The 21,606-nt window shown below is 34.5% G+C and overlaps 1 protein-coding gene across 1 annotated transcript in view; it reads left to right on the forward strand.

Moving 5' to 3' along the window:
* Positions 1-21,606, forward strand: part of LOC140749247 (uncharacterized protein CG43867) — a 444,846-nt gene that overhangs the window by 123,253 nt on the left and 299,987 nt on the right. The window contains exon 4 of the mRNA XM_073082324.1: positions 11,813-11,972. Coding sequence (XP_072938425.1) covers positions 11,813-11,972 — 160 coding nt within the window. The remainder of the gene's footprint in view (positions 1-11,812; positions 11,973-21,606) is intronic.

Below are 21,606 nucleotides of genomic sequence, written 5' to 3' on the forward strand. Positions count from 1 at the left end.
GTTACGTCCCTTAGCTAATTCGTTGTGCATTGCATAACATGCATTTGGTATGCATAAGTATCTCCTATTAATGTATGCGTATTGAGGAAATTGCTCGACACTAATTAGCGCATCACCGTACGCTCTGCTTTCCAAACCGTGACGTTAAAGAGCTAACATATATTATGATGTAATATTAATTAACTAACGGTTTTATAATATAATGTAGCAAAAAAGTTTGTTTCTTTGTTGGTTTGGATTCGTAAATAAGTGGAACGACTAGTCGGATTTAAAAAAATGTTTTTGTATTTGGTTAGCTATTATTGAGGAAGATTTTGACTTACCAATTTGACTTTTTGGTTACCCAATTTGATCTATTTGTTGTATGTACGTTGTATTAGTGGAAGGACAATGAAAATGGTTAATGAAATATTTAAATGGGGAAATTGCGTTTTGGGTGGTAAAAGAAATAGTGGAAGAGTGGGGAAAGATAGGTGGAAATTGTTTTTAACGCATCTCTGATGGACCTCAGGCCGAACCTATTCTATATGTTGTCTCTCACAAATCTTCGTGGGCGGAAGTGGCTACTTACCATTAGGGGGATTCCAAGTTTGTTTGCTGTCAATATAAAAATATGCAAATCATTCAAGACAAATTAACGTTTGTCTTCTATAGATAATTTGCACTTTTTATGTGTTTTAGAAATTCTGTCATTTACAAAAATAGCCACCTGTTTTGATATGCAAAGATAAATATTATCGGTTTTAGTTACTGTTTTCGCTTCAAAAACTTGTTTGATCGGATGACAGCTAATGCGTCAGTGTTTGTGTATTCAAACTGGAAATCACACATCTTACAAATGAAAGAATTATTTGGATTATCGATGATAGAACGAGTTAAAATTGTAAACGATGTTTAATAGTGTTAAATATACAAACTGTAATAATCGAGTAAAGAGTAGAGTGGTACGAAAATTGGGATTTCGTGCTGGTATAATAATATTAAGATTGAAGGGTTTAGACAACATTGTGAGAAAACCGACCCGAGTTTTTCACTCATGTTGCATGCATTTTCGTGGTGAACCCTGTCCAGTGATTAGATGATTATAAGTTATAATATATGAATAGAGTATGTCGGAGTCCCGTTTTGGGTTTCAGGATAAGTAAATACGACATGCCTTAATATTTCATTTAGGAAACACAAATAGGAGATTACTTGTACTGTTTCTGTAACTTTGTACTCGTACATAGAGTTCATTATTCAAAGAAACATAAATAGTTATAGTATATTAGATTCACACCGGGAGACATCAGTTGCCTATGTTACAGGTTCTTGCCCAGTTTAGGCAACTGAAGATAAATGTTATGTCCAATCTTACTATAGTGTTACCCTACACCTAATAACATTGTGTACTAAATTGTGGTACTAAAGGTGATTTTTCACTATTTTCTGTTAGTATTACAGATTTTTATTGTATAAGTAAAAGTAAATGCTGTTGCAAAATGCAAAGCAATGCAAAGTTACGTAACTTTCCTATAACTTTTAATTTACTCGCTTCTACTTGGGAAATCGCAAACAACTAGGAACGCATTACAGTAATGTCATTACGGACCGCTAGCAAAAAATTACAACGAACCGTATATTTATTATTTGATATTTGCGGTAGGATCTATTTTAGGTACTTGTTTCATTGCTTACGATCAGCATTTTATCGAGTATCGCTTTAGTATAATTATTATACATGGCGTATTTTCAACTACTAAATGATCTCACAACTTTTGTAGATAGCAACTGATCTGAAAAGTTATGCGAGGACAGGCCCGGCCAGATGTTGGATGGGTTACCGCTACTGGCTAAGTCTATATATTATATCCAGAAAAGGAAGCCATCGCTTAAATAGTTATTATTATTATTAGAGATTTGAACCATCTCGGAGGCCTCATGGTTTTTTATAACATAGGAGTAGCAGTCGAGCATGCAGTCCACCTGAAGGTAAGTGGCTACCCCATGGACCATGGACATCTGTAATCAACTCCAGGTAGGATTATCGTGGTCGATGAAAACATCAAATACGGGTTCATAAAGCTCGTAGGATTAGCGTAGTGAACTATGCTTGAAGTGTACTCCAAACCTAGGATTAATGCCCACCAGTGAAACAGTCCATCTATTGATAAGACATTGATCCTTGGACACTTCTGTTGCCCTATTTCTATAACCCCAAAACTTTGAAATCGGTCTCGATATTCAACAATGGTATCTTGATATGTTTGTGTTCATAGTGACACGTCGACGATACGAGTCGTTCCTTACCCATGAAAACGTATTCCACTAATGGAAAATGTAATTCTCGATATTACATTATGTATCGGTCGGCGGAAAGACAGCGTCAACAATATCGGGTCCTTGTTATTTTATCTTTTGTACGTCTTCCGTCCAAGGGATACGATATGTCGATTGTTATCTGTACTGTTAGTATGAGTTTTTACGTTTGATCGAAAATGTTCACCGTTTACGTATTCGCTCATACAGTGCCCCCGTGGACCGTATCGGCACTAAAATTTCGCATTATGAGTTTTAAAACACTGAATAGTCAATTGTAACAACATTTAATTTTACTAGAATGCATTTATTTTAAATTTAATTTTGATATCGTTAAAGTTCCGTTTTTGAAACTTAATTTAGTTATGTATTTTATATGAGCGAATATATAAACGGTGAACGTTTTCGAGCAAACGAAAAAACTCATACTAAGGATACAGTAGTAAGCTGAAGGCTTAGGTTCTTTTGTGTTGTAGATAGTTCAATTGATAAGTATTGGGCGTGGTTCTAGGTATCAGATAAGCTTTGGATTTTTGGGTAAAGAAGGATGAATAAATAAAAGATTTATGAAATACGCTTTCTGGCATTACATTAGTCAAACAGATCTAATTTACGGCCATGTCAAGTATGTTATTGATTCACACTAACATTCAAAACACATTTGATAAGCTCATGTGTTCTAACTTTTTACAATTGTTATAAAACCAAATTTCTTTATTATCTTAGTCTTAACAGATTTTGCGAACATTATGTAGTTGAAACTAATAACTAAATGCATATCGTTAAAATGGATTGTTAAATTTGTATAAAGCTATTTTTAATAACCAATGACTTTTCACCTGTAAACATTAATTGTAATAACGAATACGTAATATATGTATGTGCACATTGTATTCGTAATTTATACTAATAAATTACTAATATACATTACAAACAAATTCTATGCAATTATACGGTTATTTGATCACAAAATTGAATTAAATGGACTATTGTTCACAATATTGCAACACAGTGCTTTGTGCTATATTATGATTGTGTTAAGGATATCGACTGCATAAAAGCGGTTTAATGCATTCATGTAATTAAGCCATTAGTAGTAATGGAATGTGGTCATTGTGAAGCTTATTGATTTTATTAAATAGACCTCCAGATACACTGGTTGGACGGGTTTATACAATATGTAGACAGCGGATTTTATTCATAAAACAAAAATACAAAAGTCTTTGTTTATTTTATACATATTCATTGTCACCATCGGCACAATATTATTCCATTGCTGGGCACATAGATTAGTAAAGATTACTCACTCCTAACAAGAAAATGTACCCAGTTTTGAGAATTGAAATAGTTGCGTAAAAAAGTTTTGCCACGTCTCCGTGCTAAAATGTCCCTAAAATATTTGAAATAATTATTTATTTATTATGTAAATTACGCAGTATTCGTTATTTATTCGTAAATTTTCTCTAAAAATGTTTTTATTTGTCAAGAAATCAAAATTACAATTACTTACTAATAAGCTGTTTGTGGCTTTATTCAATTTCAAGGCGACGAAGTATCTTTACTAATCTATGGCTGGGCAAGGGTAGTTAGAATTAGAAGAGGCAAAGCTGGTTAAGTCTGGATTGGTAACCTTTACACAGCTCTGAGAACTTTTTAGGGTTCCGTACTCAAAACGTAAAAATTGAACTCTTAACGGGTTTCTAAGCATTCACTGTCTGTCCGTTCGCCTGTCGGCCTGTCTGTTCGTCTGTCACAGGGCTCTTCATCTTCATGTTTTAAACCGAGATACATAGACATCTAAATAGTGTTTTAAAAACGCTTTAACGCTTTCTACACTCACAGCCCCACACTAAGATTCCTTGTATCGTGGGCGCTATGGACACACACAGACACAAATACAGAAACACCCAGACACAGAAATCTAAATTCATCATTTAGAAATCTGTCTGACCGGGGATCGAACCCGGGACCCCCTCTGCGCGTCAGACCGGCATGGTGACCGCTCCGCCACGCGGGTCGGGTTTGTATGTAGTTTGTAGTGTTGTGGGTGGTTAGAACACCCGGTAAGAATTATTTAGTGATTAAGCTTTCTTAATTGTAAAATTTTGTGGTAGGTAAGAATTGTGTCTTTGATTTTCGATTATTTAATATATTTACTGACAAGAAAAAGCTTTGCTGGCTTTTAGCACAAACTTTAACTTTGAAAATAAAACTCTGTAATCCAAATGCACAAACATCCTTAATAAGGATTAGCCGTACTTAAAAGTTCAGGCTTGGCTACGTTGTACTACGAAATCCAATTATATTTAACTGCTGCATCTGAATACACTATTTTTATATTATACCCTCTACATTATTTAAGTATTTTTCTATATCTAACAAAAGCTAAACCTAACGGCGCTACCACCTGCACCCCGAAGATGGTAGAACCCTTTGTGGTTCGACTCCGGCGGCACCAAACGGCGCCACACCTATTTCTACCTAATAACAGCAGTGTTAAGCGCTGCTGTGTTACGGTTTGAAGGGTGTGGTAAGAGAGACAGACTTTTCCGAGGCGTTCCAGCTTAGTCCTCAGGGGTAGCGGCGTATCTGTGGCCGACCTCAGGTAGGAATATCTAATCCTATCTGGGGTTGATTACAGATGTCCATGGGCGGCAGTAGCCACTTACCATCAGGTGAACTGTATGTTCGTCGGCTACTCCTAATAAAATAAATAACTACCACCTAACAATACCTAAATGTGGTTAATTTGATGTTAAGTGATTATTATAGCGTAGAATAGATTTAATAAGATGTAGCAAGAAAGCATGATGTCCGCCTGATTGGTCTATTGGTGATAAGTGGTCTTTGCCCATTGACACCTGTAATCATTCTAAAGCCGATCACAGGTACGTTGCGACTCCCGAAGGATAAGATGTGAGGAGACGCATGTCAGCCGGCACCCACTTCCTTCCACCGAAACGTAAGAACTGCTTCTCGCTAAAAATAGGTGTTGGTAACTGTAACTGATCAGATACCTAAAGTCTATCCCAGATATGTTCACACATCATAGGTGCACTTCTGAGGATTAATTTGAAACGTCACATACTCACATCACCGATCCATCACATCACATCCTTCAAAGCAGAATACAGCAATAATGGTACCACGAATAGTTCCTAAATAATTTCACGCAATAATTTTGCATTAATGCAATCAAACCATTACTGAATAGAATGGGCGCAGAGCTTATTGAAACCAATCAACGCCATTATTCTACTACTTTACGCGATAATGAATCTCATTCCAGACGGTAATCGAGAATTAATGATGGAAATCAGATTTCTGGATAATCGCAGCCGACTGATTGAGAAATTACGTGTTGAGTTGAATTGTGTAATGCGATCTAGATTTTCCAAGCAATTTTATAATTACGATGCTTGAGTTTCTTTAATGACAGCTGATTTAAAGGTGGTTAAATCCCTTTGTGCTTCGACTTTGGAGGCACCATCGTCACACCTATTTCTACCTAATAACAATTGTGTTAAGCGTTGCTGTGTTCTGCTTTAAGGGTGTGGCAAGGAGAACATACTTATCCGAGTCATTCTAGCTAAGACCATCTGAGACCTACCTCAGGTAAGAATCTCATCCTATCTGGGATTACAGATCTGGGACTACAGATGTACTACTATGGGCGGATGAAGCCACTTACTATCACGTGGACTGGATGCTCGTTTTCTACTTTAGTATAGAAGTAAAAAATAATTAACAGCAACGACTATTCCGGTCGTAAGTAGAATCGTGGTCGTGTCGTTTAAAATAAATAAGCGTCGAATTTCGTGTACGCAATGGTGAAATATGGTGTGTTTAAATTAATGAAGTGCGACTGATATTAATGCACGGGTAATGCTCTTGCGGTCGACGGCATTTTGAAGGGCTATTAGTGCTTCATGTTATTTACCGAAAATGCTTCATGATTCTGAAATACCATAATATTTCTTCGTTGTTTAATTTTTGACAAAGTTTATAGGAAAATAATTTTAAATTTTATAAAAAAAATCTTGTATTACCGCAAAATAGAAAAGTAGGTACGTAGTCAAATTGATTCGAAATGTACACAGTTTATATTTATAAAAGTGTTTTGTATATTTCCGTGAAGTACCGATGGGAACCTTTCAAGGAACTATATGAATCCAATAGAAATAATATTGAACTGAGCAAGCATCTTAAATTTTCGTAAATATATCTTTTGTATAAGTTCTTAAGCAAGCAATATAATGCTAGTTCTAATAAAACAAGACCTAGAATGAAACCTTGTGCAACGCCTACGCGCTATTCAAGTAAATATAGATAGAAACTGTATTAGTTTGTTTATAATGTAAATCGTGACTGACTTACAACACCACAACAATAATGTAGTAGTAACATTAAGGTATTTGTTTCACCATTGGCGAGCGACGCGTGGCGAGTAAACTAGTAATAAATGAAAGCTTTTTAAAGATTTAAAGTCATTTTAGACCAGGGTCGATAATTTTTGAACCCAAATAAAATTACAATAGAATGAAACCCATTGGAAAAGGAGGGGAATATGATCAAAATGAAAGGAAAAATAAATTACGGTCGATCCGAGTTCGGGAAGTGGGAGGGGGTGAGTTTTAAGGGTAAAAAATGGTTTATCTTGATTTCCGGCTAATCTACACGTCCTATGCGAAAAAGTTCAATGGCAAAGTTGTAGGTAATAAAAAGATCTACAACTTTTGTATTTGCAATTTTTTCACATTACCTCAAAATTTGGGTGAAAGATTCAAAAAACCAAGTTTTTGGTTTTTTATTTATATCTTATTCAAAAATTATTTTTTTTTTTACGAAATTTGGTGAAAACTTACCTTATTATGTCCCAAATACACTGTAATTTATTTGATTAAAAATATTTATTTTTTCGCCTTATTTTCACTTAATATCAAAAAAGCACCCTAATTTTCAATCGAAAATTCTGACGTCAAAATATCAGCTTTTTTCAAAAAGTTTGGGGGCTTTTTGTTCGTTGAAATATCTACTTTCTGATGGTGTAAAAAAAATATACATTACTATAGGAAATGTTCTCAGAAAATGCAAAAAATTGAAAAAAACCCGATTGTATTTATTGTCGATTCTCTTCTTGCTAGACTCCACTAAACGATTCAAAGCTGATTTTTTTATTTCATACACTTGCTTGTCATCTGACTTATTGCACATTATACAAACAGATCCATCCATACTGATAATCTGAAAAAACAAAATTAAATTAATAATGCCCTCAAAGTTTTATCATGAGTATAACTAAATTTGTTTGTATAAAATAAACGAAATTACTATTTTTTATTCTTGTACTAAAATATCATTCAATTTTAATTTTTTAGGTTATGTTATGTTAAACATATTATTTATGAAAGAAAATATTACTATTTTTATTTTAAAGTTGATTAATATAGATTAAAATACAGATTGTATTTACCTTGCTATGTAGATTCCAAACGATTTTTTGAATAAAGTAAATTTCTCACAATTCACTTAGAGTAACTGAGCCTGCACGTGTATTTTTAAAAACGATGTTGTACACTGCTCTGTATCTCGAATACTGGCTAACGGTTTTTACAGCTGCTACGAAATAGCAGGTTTGTAGTAAGGCCCAGACCCTCCTAGGTCCGTCCCCACTTCTCTATGAAATAACTTACAATGGGCTAAAATTTACCGAAGGTCACTCAGGTATATAAATTATCTTAAAACAGCAGTAAATAGACATCTACAAATATTATTTAAATAAGATTCTACAACTTTTTCAAAATATTGTAGATATCTTATTAAATATTAACTTTATTAACTTATTTGTTTGTTAATTATTGAAGTATATTTTAATTTGCTACTTTTTCATTTATCAATAAAACATGAAATCTTACGTTTTTTCAGTTATTAAAGTGTAAATTTTAATAAATACCTCAAAATTGTACATAATGATATAAAATTTTCGAATTTGGGTTTTTTTCAATTTTTTGCATTTTCTGAGAACATTTCCTATAGTAATGTATATTTTTTTTACACCATCAGAAAGTAGATATTTCAACGAACAAAAAGCCCCCAAACTTTTTGAAAAAAGCTGATATTTTGACGTCAGAATTTTCGATTGAAAATTAGGATGCTTTTTTGATATTAAGTGAAAATAAGGCGAAAAAAATAAATATTTTTAATCAAATAAATTACAGTGTATTTGGGACATAATAAGGTAAGTTTTCACCAAATTTCGTATAAAAAAAAATTTTTTTGAAAAAGATATAAATAAAAAACCAAAAACTTGGTTTTTTGAATTTTTCACCCAAATTTTGAGGTTATGTGAAAAAATTGCAAATACAAAAGTTGTAGATCTTTTTATTACCTACAACTTTGCCATTGAACTTTTTCGCATAGGACGTGTAGATTAGCCGGAAATCAAGATAAACCATTTTTTACCCTTAAAAACTCACCCCCTCCCACTTCCCGAACTCGGATCGACCGTAATTTATTTTTCCTTTCATTTTGATCATATTCCCCTCCTTTTCCAATGGGTTTCATTCTATTGTAATTTTTTTTCATTTTTTACCATTTTTAAAGGCTTCGGCACTGGTCTATTTATAAACATCTTCTTTTTAAATGAACCTGCGAATTTATGAAAAAATATTAATATAAATATAATATTAAAATAAATAAAAATATTACTATACTACACACTTTAATAACTAAATTATACGTTACTTCATCATCAACCCATTACTGTCCTACTGCAGGGCACGGGTCTCCTCTCAGAATGAGAAGGATCAGGCTATAGTCCACCGCGCTGGCCAAGTGCGTATTGGTAGCTTCACATACCTTCGAGATTTCTTTTTTTTTTTAAACTCTGAGGTAGGTATGCAGGTTTCCTCACGATGTTTTCCTTCACCCTTTAGCAAGTGCTAATTAATTACGCACATAACTTTGAATAAATCAGAGTAGCGTGCCTGGGATTTGAACCTCGGACCCCTTGTTCGAGAGGCCGAGTTTCTTAACCACTAGGTTATCACTGCTTTACTTAATACGTTACTTAATTATTTGTATATTATACCAAAATTCAAATAAAAAAATTACATATAATTCCTGACTTCGAATATCATTGCTTGATGTCGATTGTCAGGGAAGGTATTTATGGTTAAACGAATTCTTCGGTCGTGCCTGCCCTCAAACAAGTCACTTATGTTGTAGGTTGATGTCAAGTGCATGTGATGTTACTAACCTACTTTCAATCTTGGTAGTCTATTCTATAAACACTAAGTCCGAACTTTGATTTGGTCTTTTTCTCTGTTTGACTATTAATAAAATATGTTGAATGATGTTAGTAATTAAATACTTTTATTAAATTAACAACATATTTCTCTTTGCAACTTTATCGGCCGTCTGTTTTAAACGGTTTTATTTTTTTTAATAAATATGTACTCTATTCTTTATGGTAATCTATTCTTTATCTATATAAAAATAGATAGAAATAAATAAATAAATATATATATATATATATATATATATATATATATATATATATATATATATAGAAAATATATATATAGAAATAGAGCTGTATCCCTGTCGAAAATGTTAACGGTTGTTTCATCTTAATATCTCGTTCCTATGTTGAATAGATACCGGATAACTTTCGGAAACATCCGAAACTTCGTTGACGGATACTGAATATACCTCCAGACTAGCAACAATAACATGCACTTCGAGTTACGTTCGTGATTTTATTCAATTAACACCCAACTCTAACGCTCATTAATACTTGCCAAGTTTTAAACTAACAAAGCTTTATTAACACTTATCCAACATTAGATAAAAACACCTACAACTGCGTTTTTATGTAAGTAAAAAACTGCTTAGTGTTGTTATTGTCGGCCCCGATATATAGGTTCCGTAACATAATTATCATATTTAATTTTTATTGTCAATTTGTTATATATTATTTGTTATTGTTATATATTAAGTGCCATATTTCGTTACATGGTCTAGATTTTTAACACGTTTTTATTAGGTTAACCAGTATGTATGTATGTTTGTGGGTTTGTGTGTAACTAGCTAAGGGGGATAAGACGCGGGTCTTCGCTGACGTCATCTCCGCGATTCAGCGGTCGTGGGTTCTAATCCACGCATAAATGGAGCACCTCACGCTTTTTTCACAATTATACTTTTCGAAGGTGGTATAACCCTTTGTGGTTCGACTACGACGGCACCACCGCCACACCTATTTCTACCTAATAACAGCAGTGTTAGACGCTGCTGTGTTCTGGTTTGAAGGGTGTGGTGTGTGGAGACAGACTTTTCTGAGGCGTTCCAGCTTAGTCCTCAGGGGTAGCGGCGCTTCTGTAATCGACCTCAGGTAGGAATGTCTAATCTTATCTGGGGTTGATTACAGATTTCCATGGGCGGCAGTAGCCACTTACCATCAGGTGGACTGCATGCTCGTCTGCTACTCCTATATTATAAAAAATACTATTTACCGTTCCTGAATTGATTCCTAGATTAAAAAATATTTTCTACTTTATAGATGATTTTATCATAAAAACGGGTTTTTTGGTTTTTTAAACTATATTTTTTTAACACCCATGTTCCACATGGTATCACTGAGTTGGTATAACGGAGTCGGAAGATGTTTACCTTCGCTCTTCAAACCAAGTTATATATATTTGTTTTTTCACTCGTAATGTACGGCTTTTTTAATGTTATGTTTTATTGTGCGGAACCCTAAGGCGATGCCCTCTTCTCGAGTCATTGAACGGAATAAGCGATTCCTACTAACTAGTCGTTGCCACAAATATTTGATGCAAATTAATTCCAATAGAGCCATTATTCATGAGAATTATTCGAATTTTTAGAATATCGATACGGTGTTGTAACCTCATTAAGGAATTATTTATTTAAATGCATATTTTAATTAACATTTATGATCTTGTACTAATCAAACAGGTCATGAATGTCATAAAACTCATTATAATTAACTGGAGTTGTAGGTCGATGTATTTTCTACATTTCTATAAAGAATCTTCTAGTCGTCTAAATGATTGTATTACATTAAATGGTCAACAAGAATCATGGAATAATTTAATCATGGGTCGTAAATATTTTCATTTGTTTTGTATCACAATTAAATATATATTTTTGTCGGCTCTCTTTCTGGTTCATCTGCAGTGGTTCTACATCCACGGTTTCAGTCATCAACTTATACATTTTTTCTAATCAGCGCACTGATTTTAGTCAGTGCAAATGTAAATGAACCAAATACAAAATATTGCTATCATGTTTACAGTATTCTCGTTTTCTTTTCTATTGCACAAAAAGTCAAGCGAATCTTAGAATGTACCATAAAAGTTTCAAAAGAAATAAGATTGAACTGAGCCAGACTAAACTTAGTATTTTTGAGTCTAAACTTAATATTTAGCAGGCTAAACTTAATATTTTTGAGCCTCTTTTCAAAACAAAAACTATTCCCATATTCCCACAGGCCAATAGCACACTCCTCTCGCCTGGACCCCCTGGAGTACGAGCTGGCAGCCGCTGACTTCGCGTCCGTGAACTGGCAGGAGCGCTGCCTTGAGCTGCAGCTGGAGCTGCACAGGAGCCGGCACCAGGCTACCAGGGTCAGGGATATGCTGAGAGATAAGGTAAGGGCTTTCGTCTTATCAAAAATATATTCAGATTTTTTATGTGCTGTCTGTACTGTGTACGTGTATAGTATACGGGGTGAATTTTTCAAAAAGGCCTTCAGGGACAAGTCCGAAACTATAAAGTAATATGTATTTGTATAATGTATTTGTGTAATATGTATTTTCTTTAAATTGAGGCTTTTCCTTTAATTTGTTACATTAAATTACTTCCCAGAATTTGGTCTATCAGGTAGTGGAATAATATAGAGGGTGTATTTTTTTCAAAATGAACTCGTTCGATTCCCGGCTAGGGAAAAATATATTTTAAAAACCTAATGATGCGGTTTTAGTTTTTATCAAAATTGGCCTCGTAACTCCTTTCAGCATTTTTCGGTAATCCTTATAATTTCGTATTTGGTCCTGAAGGCCTATTTGAAAAATTCATCGTGTATATTACACACGAACATAAAAATGGCTTGTGTTATATGAAATATTCTACGTTCCGAAAAAAATATAGTGAAGTTAGATTTATTTCCGAGGTTGGTCATTATTTCATCTTTAACAGATTTTAATGCCACATGTATTATTGTTATAGAATGAAACAGATTTGGCCAAAGTTCTATATATTTGACCACAACCATCTTGAGAACTTCTAAAGAACACTAAAGGAATAAAACATATTGTTTTGGATGTTTTTCTTCAACTAAATAAACTATATGCAAAGACCAATTTGAAAACCATTCAAAAATTATACTTCGTATCTGAGATTCGACTCCAAGACCTCTATAAACTCAAATAGTCTCGTAGTCTCCAACGCCATAACGTCTACTCTATTGGGCATCATATCAGTTCCGCTAGCGTCCGATCTCAGCTAAACATCTGCCACTTGTATCGTTTCACTTTAAGATCGAGATTCTTGATAGCCAAACTATGATTAAGCGAGTTAGTGACTTAAATGTCGTTAGTGTAGTTCAGTGGAACATCTTTAGATGAGATATCCATCAATATAGGCAGTGGTAGCCAAGTGGTTAAGACACTCGGCCTCTCGATCGAGAGGTCTGAGGTTCAAATCCCAGGCACGCACCTCTGATTTTTCGAAATTATGTGCGTATTATAAATTAATTATCACTTCCTAAAACATCGAATGGAAATGGAAAACATCGTGAGGAAACCTGCATACCTGAGAGATTTATTAAAAACAATATCTCAAAGGTATGTGAAGTCTACCAACACGCTCCTGGCCAGCGCGGTGGACTATGGCCTAATCCTTCTCATTCTGAGAGGAGACCCGTGCCCAGCAGAGGGACAATAATGGGTTGATGGGTTGATGGGATAACAATATCATCAATATTCACAAAAATAGAATTTTGAGATTTGTTATGTACAACAAATCTCAAAATTAAATAATATAGATAGAACAAATTTTTAAATTACTGATATACTACGCTAATTTTGGTATATGGAAAAAGTTGTATATAATCTACCAATACAAACTTGGGTTCTACTTAAATATGGCGTAAATCCATCTTATTCTAAAATGAGGATTGTGTTCTGTAAACAAGACAATAATGGAATGTCGATAATAACTTTCGTTTCTTATAAATATATACTTAGTAGTCCAAAACAAATTGTGAGGTTTGTGATAATCGTAAAGCTTTTTACCTATAAAAACCAACTTCACGAAATCTTTCTCCATATTTACACATAACGGCGCCCAGAGGCCTAATACGAAATTGGAAGGTGCTAACCAAAAAACCCGCGTCAATATTACGTCGTTATCGCCTGTTCTGCCTCAAAGTTGAAATCAGCGCCTCAAAGGTGTCTGTTTACTCTTATTTCGAACCTGGGGCTTTCAGACTAGCTTTGATGATTAGCGATTTTTGTCACTTTACTAAAATTTCTGCTGAAATTTTCTGAAACGGGACTGCGGCGGGCGAGCTTTGCACATTTTGGATTCGAAATAATTGTGGCAATTCTCAAAAAGTTAACGAATCGCGTATAGGTGCAAACTCACTCTCATATAAAATGTAAATATGTCTCATGTAAATAGCTAACTATTCCAAAATGTTATCTTTTCTTTGTGTAGCCCTAAATCCATTACAATTTGCATTCGGCTACCCACTGGAACCAGAGCTCGAGCGGCACGTCATCTGCTCTTTATAGCCGAGGGTTTAATTCCTCGTGACATTATTCAACGTCCCGTAACTTTTTGCGTTGAACATCGCAGCTTCCGAAAGAGTTTATGATAGATGTTTGATCCATTTTTCATTGTTCTTGCTGAAGAACCGAGGAATTATACTTCATATCTCATTCTTATGCTTAAGGAAGGGAATTTGTGGGATATATTTGGGGAAAATGCATTTGTTACGTTGGATGAGTCGGTAGACTCCTACACGCAATATTCTAGATTCATGCTTTGGGCTAGGAATGTGGCCAAACATTCTCGTTACTTCATCAATCGGCTATAATCGAATATATTTTATATAAATCAAATAAAGAAATAGTCTTCGTTAGCTTCGGGGATTAGTAGAAGCCATAAGTTTCCAATGGTAGCTTTGAAAGCTTTGTGGATAATTTTCCGGTATAAAGTTTCTTCACAATATTATCCTCCGTTAAAAGAAGTGATAAAATATTTCTAAAATGCATATAAATTCGAAAAATAAGAGGAATCCATCCCCTAAATACAATCAGATGCTAACTTCAGTATATTCCGTTCCCTGTGTATCTAACATCAATGTATTTATTGTATAAATATGTTCAGAATCTCCCACGTATTCTGAAGCTAAACTCAACCAATAGACTGAAAATAATACGTTCGGGATGTGTACAAAATATTCGTTAAAAACCAATCGTGTAGAAGTTTTTGATAAAGTTAGTTAAACGGCTGTTTGCCTGCCATTACGTATGTTTATGGTATCTTTTTCCACCTCATTTGTTATTATGAAAGCAGTTTTGCTTATGTGCTCTGTGCTCTTATGTGCTCATACTTTATATGTAAAAGTATTCAGACGATCTTAAGGACGTCTCTTAAAGGTCTAACGTATCACCTATTGGGTTCTTCACTTCTACCATATTCCTTCCTCGGAACAATTAGAGTTCTATTATTCTCGAATAATACCAAGATATGAAGACAGTATAGTAACGCTAGTCGCCCATATTTTGATGTCGCTTGAGCTATTGTCATTTAAACTACTGAACATTTGCATTTCGGGGGTTGCTTGAGCGACCGGTAAGGAGCAAGCGGTATATATTTGATTTTATTCCTAAAATTTTCTACAGTCTATTGTCTACGCGTACGTATATATGCATAAGTTCAAATAATACAACGCAATAACACATAAACGCTAAAATTACTAGTAGCCAATGGACAGTCGGCCTAGGAGTTAACTTACAACATAATGACGTCATTTATGTATAACATCTCTTTAAAAACTAACCACTAACTTATATATGTCTACCATAAACACTAAAATATACTAATCCCTCTAATTTCTGAAGTAGGCCGTTTGCCCCGACATTTGCATTTCCCGGGTTTTTCCGTAAAACTGCTATTCAAGCAAACAATTCTCAATCCGTCAAGCAGTAAACGGCGAATCGACGGCTCGAATCGGCGGTAAAGATCCATGATTGGGTTGTAGAAAACTTTTAATTAAGCAGTGCCGTTTGGACCAATTTGCCGAGTTTAGAGAACTGTGCACCGGACGCCTTTTATTGACTTGGTAGGTTGGTGGTGTGTTAAAATGATGATTTTGTTCTTTTTACCACGCTTTTATTAGCTTGACCTGTATGCATGTATGTAAGGGATTCTTTAAACACGATTTTACCCACGTTGAAAGTTGCGAATAATTAAAAATTTTGAACACTTATTAAGAAACGATGACAATACATGATTATAATAATTTTATCCCATTCTCCTCAGGATAAATAAATAAACGCTTTCTACCGCCATGGACACATGCCATGGACACACACATAGACAAATACACAAACACCCAGACCCAGAAACAGAAATCTAAATTCATCATTTAGATATCTGTCTGGCCGGGGATCGAACCCGGGACCCTTTGCACGTCAGACCGATCGTCTGGATCGTCGAGGATCGTCAGGATTTACGAATTTCCTTGTGCGATTTTAGCGTGATTTTTAGTTTTTAACTATAATTGTTCTACTCTAGATAACTGAGTAACACTGAAAATGGTCAGTTTTTACATGAGTAACGATTTATCATTTACATTTTGAGTTTTCATACCCTTTTTTGTCCTTAAAGTTTTTGAAAATGTACATTGTAGCAGTCCGGACTTATTAACGTGAGATAAAATTGTCCTAAAATGTATCTTTGTACACTCATGTATTACAGTCATGTTTTGATTTTATATCTAAGAGGCAGTTAATCCGCGTAGCGGCAGAGTCGAAAATTCACCGCGGTATTTGAAATAAAAGCGTTTTTGGCACAACTTTTTAAGAAAACTGCATTCCCCATAGGATTTCATTATTGGGTCTTGACCTTAATGCCAGCTTAGAACCCGTAACGTGTCAAAGATTGAAATACATATTCACATACTCTCGAAAAACATTACCCTCCGAACATTACCCTCTGTAAAAAAAGAAACTGTAAATTTAATCCAAGCAACCAATTACCATTGTCATAATATTCGGTTAGCCTTATCTCGTTTCTATATTATTGCTAACATACGTACAAGTGCACTTGAAAATGTAAATTCCGTCGCTTGAGACTCTTATGCAAATACGGCTGCTTCAGAAGGATTTTTGATGCAATAATAGCGCATTTTTCTCCGGAGTAACAAGTACGCCTGTTAGGAATTTTATACTTGATATTTGAGCTTAATATTTCGAGAACGTAAGGAATATCATTAATGTAAGGTTTCGTTATTGTGGGAGCTTTTATCGAAAAATATAATAATGACATTAGGCTATATATTCTGTCTATTGATCTACAGATATTTGTAGATTGCTATCTATTGATGTCTGTAAATGTCTGTAATCGATTCTGATTGGAACTTAATTCTCATCTAAAGTTATCTCAGGAAACGTTGCATCACGAAAATATTTATTGCTTTCTGCTGCTAATAAATTGTATTTTCTCATCATATGTATTTAAAAAATAAAAAACACTTCAAACAAAAAAGCACTCTAAGATAGTAAAAAACCAAAATTTTCTTAAGCTGCATCGCTTATCGTCAAAACTTAAAGACTTGGGGAAAGCTTTGGGAAAACATTCAAGTTTTGTATGAAACATCGTTCTCTACAGTTGTGGAGACGTCATACATCTCCCAAGCGCATACTTTATTGCAGCAACTACTGGAAGTGAAAAATGTGGGTATTTTAAAAGAAATATTACTTTAAGTAATGAAATGAAATGTACCAATTTTACTTGTGTTATGTGGTCACTTACACACATCGGCAGCCCTTGAAAAATGGCAATATTATTAACTAAGAGAGAGGGCCCAGATATGTCGGAAGTCTTAATTAGGTTCGGCCAAATATGCCAAATATTCCCTGAGAACCAAGTTGGAGCTTCGTGAGAGTTTTACAGAAGCCTTAGAAACTATTGCTATGAAGTAAAAACAGGAGCAGAAGCATCGCAGCGATCGAGCTACCAGTGGTAGTAGATTTAAATACATTACATAGCAACTAAAAATACATATCACTCCTATTGGATTATTAGTACTGTGTTGGTAGTTGCCTGGGACACACAAAGCTACTTGGTAGACAGTCAAAATAAACACTATGCGACGTTAATTCATATTTTCTTGAATGTGCTACTCTTAAAGCCAACAATATTTTCATGTGCATCGCAAATATCAATAAGTTTTATTCCAAGCAATACTATACATTATACAAGCAACATCACGTGTACACGCTAGTCTAAACTAAGCGGAGATCTTAACATGTCTCCCGTGCATGTTGTACTGCAGAAGGATAAACTTTCGCAAATCGTGCCTTTAAACCTGCATGTGTGCACAGAGTAGTTTCCAACAGAGACGTGGTTGTATGCAAATGACTAGGATGTAAATATTTCTCGATTAAATAAATGTTTTGTTGACTATTTATTTATTTAAAAGACCAAAATAAACTAAACATTTTCTTATTGTTGTGTGAAACGGCTGAACAAATTTATTTCATTCTAAAGTTAAAAGACTTATTTTTAAAAGAAGGACGTATTTTTAATAATGAAAGAAACATGCAACTTTATCTCGGGAAGTGTTTCAAAAGGTTTTAAAAGTTGTAAAGTAAATTCACACTAGGTCAGCGTTACGGACGATGGTCTAAACCACAATCCACTTTCCATTTAAAGTATTCAATTGTTGTAGTATGTAATTTAAATAATATCCCGTAAAATATTTAATAAGTGGAATTTTGATGGATAAAAAAATTGTAAAAAGATTCGTAATTTCATGTCTTTGCAACATAAACACATATAACTTCATTTCAATTTGCCTCTACTGTGTACCTACTCTATACTAATCTCAATAGGGTGATACATCACCTCGGTGCGGGCCCGCAGTCCCAATAAATCAATCCTCCCCAAATAGTTGCGAATAACAAATATTTTATCTAAACGCCATTGACCAACCCCAACGCCAATATTGCTAATGTCAAATGCTTGATTTGTTGTGTGACATAGATGTTGTGCGAATTTGTTTTTGTTATATTTATGACCCCGTTTGTATTTTGTTGTGTCTCTCTTGTGATTATATGTTTGTTGTGATATTTAATTGTTGTTCAGTATTTTTACCGACTTCGAAAAACTAATTTCGACCGCTGGATTTTTCTTTGTTGAAAGGGATGGCACAAGACAAAACTTATATTGTTAAAAAAAATAAACAAAATTATTTTATTATGTTCTTCTGATATATCTTATATTTATTTTATTTTGGTATTTGTATCGGCTTAACGTACTATTTTTTTTATCCTCAAAGTTTTCATATATATTTACGTATGTTTACATAGTACACAAGGACTTAATTCTTTTCTTTCTGAGTACTGACCATTCCAAGGGGCCATTTACGGGTTAATATGAATACCTATTTTGAAAACTTTATATACATATCCGCCTCCATGAGTCCAGAAACTCGAAACGTTAAGCAGCAAGCATGTAACAGGTTCAGTCCACTCGGAAACACTTTCCTCCGGCGACCGGGCGCATGAAATCAGCGCAATACAGTGAAAGATACTGCAAATGGAATGGCGATCGCGTCAGTCGCGCTACGTAACTGCCTCGTACGAGATCCGAGGGCTATACGCGACGCATACTGGAAGGAAAGTGTAGACATTCAGAAAGATGTCACTACAAAGCGCTACGGTGTACTGCTATATTCCTACGAGTATAGCGCTACGGCCTAATGTTACATTTTTGTAGCGCTACGCTCTACCATCAGATCCTTACACGGCTACGGTGTACCTTGACGTACCTTATACTCGTAGTTCTACGGTTAACTCTTTTGTCCTTGTACGCTACGGTACCGTTACATTCTTGTAACGCTATGGCGTTTAATGTCTCTTTGAACGCTACGGTGTACCGTCAAATTCTTGTAGTGCTACGGAGTATCGTTATATTCTGGTGTTGCTAGGGTATCACTTAGACTTTAAGCAGACTTCCGTATTTATTTCTTAACTTAACTTAATTTATAAAGGTGCTACAAGACAGAAACAGAAATAGGTTCTATAGTTAATTTAACAAATAAGTCAAATTCTTAATTTAATGCTCAAAAACTTATGTTTAATAATTTTTAAACTCAACATAATAGCGAAATTTACTTATGTTATTTTTATCATTCATTTTTATGCTTAAAAGTAAGCTGAAATTTTTTTTTGACATATCAGAATTTGTCAAAAAAAATTCAGTGTGCGTTTATCCTAACTCCGTGCCATTCGCTCGGACTTCCAGTAAAATAGTCATACTCGTTCAGCACTCAGTTGCTATGCAATGGCTGAAACGTTATCCCGGGCGATATTAAATTGATACACCGTTTATTGCAGATTCTGTAGATACCTGCCCTCTCGAATTTAAATTGTGTCGGATAAAGGAATTTTGCGAAATCAAAGAGGCGTAATATCCGGCATGGTATAGTAGTTTTGCAATTCTACGTAGTTGGTTTCAGGTTCATGTCCGGGTTAGGAACATTTTTATTACATTATTGTTATGAAGTTATTTAGATAACTATTTTTATTAATATTTTAACTCGTTTATATTAGTAGTTGAGTGTAATAAGATGGGTAAATATTGTATCTTCATCTTTAGATTTAAATTTATTTTTGGCAATGGTTTGTGATAGAATTAGGCGTTATGAAGTTTTGCCCTTTTTGTCTCATATATTTCTAGAAAACGGATATCTTAGAAAAAGGAAAAAATATAAACGTTAGAAAAATTAGAAATATCAAAACATCAAATATTTTCAACTTTCAACTCCTTTTAAACTGAAATTCATCTCAAATAGCTGATAATCTTCAAGCTTTAAAACTTAAAGTAATAACGACTCAGCTCAAAGTTCAAAGTTCTAGACTAGACGGTCTAATAGTGAAGTAGTATGATATATCAGAGTAAGTTCTGAGAGCAACTAAGATCAGAAACTACAGTATAAATGTTAAGTGAAGCAAGTGATGACACGCGGACCAATATGATACTTACTTAAGTAAAGTTTTTATGAGGAAATCGGACTAATACTTAGTTCATTTGATGCATAGGAATCATTGCTGCCCATGGGGATTTGTATACAACCATTTTAGCGTTTACACTGCTGTTATAAACCTGAAATAGATGTGTTGCTGCTGTCGACGCAGTAACTACTTGTGACATATCCCTTAGAACTCTTGCGTCAAACTTTTTAGGGTTTTTTTTTCTAACGCTTTTTGGCTATGCTAGTTCTAACTCATATAAGACCTCCGACAAGATTTAACGACTGCGATATAATGGTAACAATTGGGACCAATTGCGTCAAAAAAGGGCGGCGCGACAAAATTTTACCACAAGCGGTTACTTAACTCCGACCTAACTTGCGACCGCACCGAGCGTTTCGTAGTTTTATAGATTAGTTGAGATCTACACAGCTCGTCAAGCTAAGCTCGGTTCGCTCATAACACTTCGACCATCATATTCGCGATCAGTTCTCAACTTGGACCACCACAGTGTAGTGTTGCACACATCCAACCAACCGCGCCCATTTCTTAACTTTACAGAATAGTTTAGTAGAGACTCAACCAGTCAAGCTAAGCTCGATGCGCTCATAACACTTAGACAATCATAGTCGCGGTCAGCTCACAACTTGGACCACCACAGCGTAGTGTTTCCATAGACCGCAGGCCATGCAAAGGAGATGTTTCAAAATGTATGGGCTCCCGGCCACCTTTTGTACACTATACTAAAAACTAAGAAAACTTGCAAATAACAATTCGAAGGGGTTCATTTCCTTCAAATCATGTTCGTTTAATTGTTAAAAAACAATAATTTACACTTAAACTTGCAACACAACAGTGGAAAAACATCATGGCGGTAGTGATTACGGTAATAATGTCATCTGTCATTCTATTTTAACTTACTATATACATTATATACTTTTTAATATATTTTTTACGCGAATGGGCGTAGATATATAAATATTGTATTGTATGTATTGAGAAACAATGCCTATAT

Source organism: Epargyreus clarus, unplaced genomic scaffold (assembly GCF_041222505.1).
Source record: "Epargyreus clarus isolate Ecla_fem2 unplaced genomic scaffold, WU_Ecla_fem_2.2 ptg000001l, whole genome shotgun sequence".
In the NCBI taxonomy this organism is placed as follows: domain Eukaryota; kingdom Metazoa; phylum Arthropoda; class Insecta; order Lepidoptera; family Hesperiidae; genus Epargyreus; species Epargyreus clarus.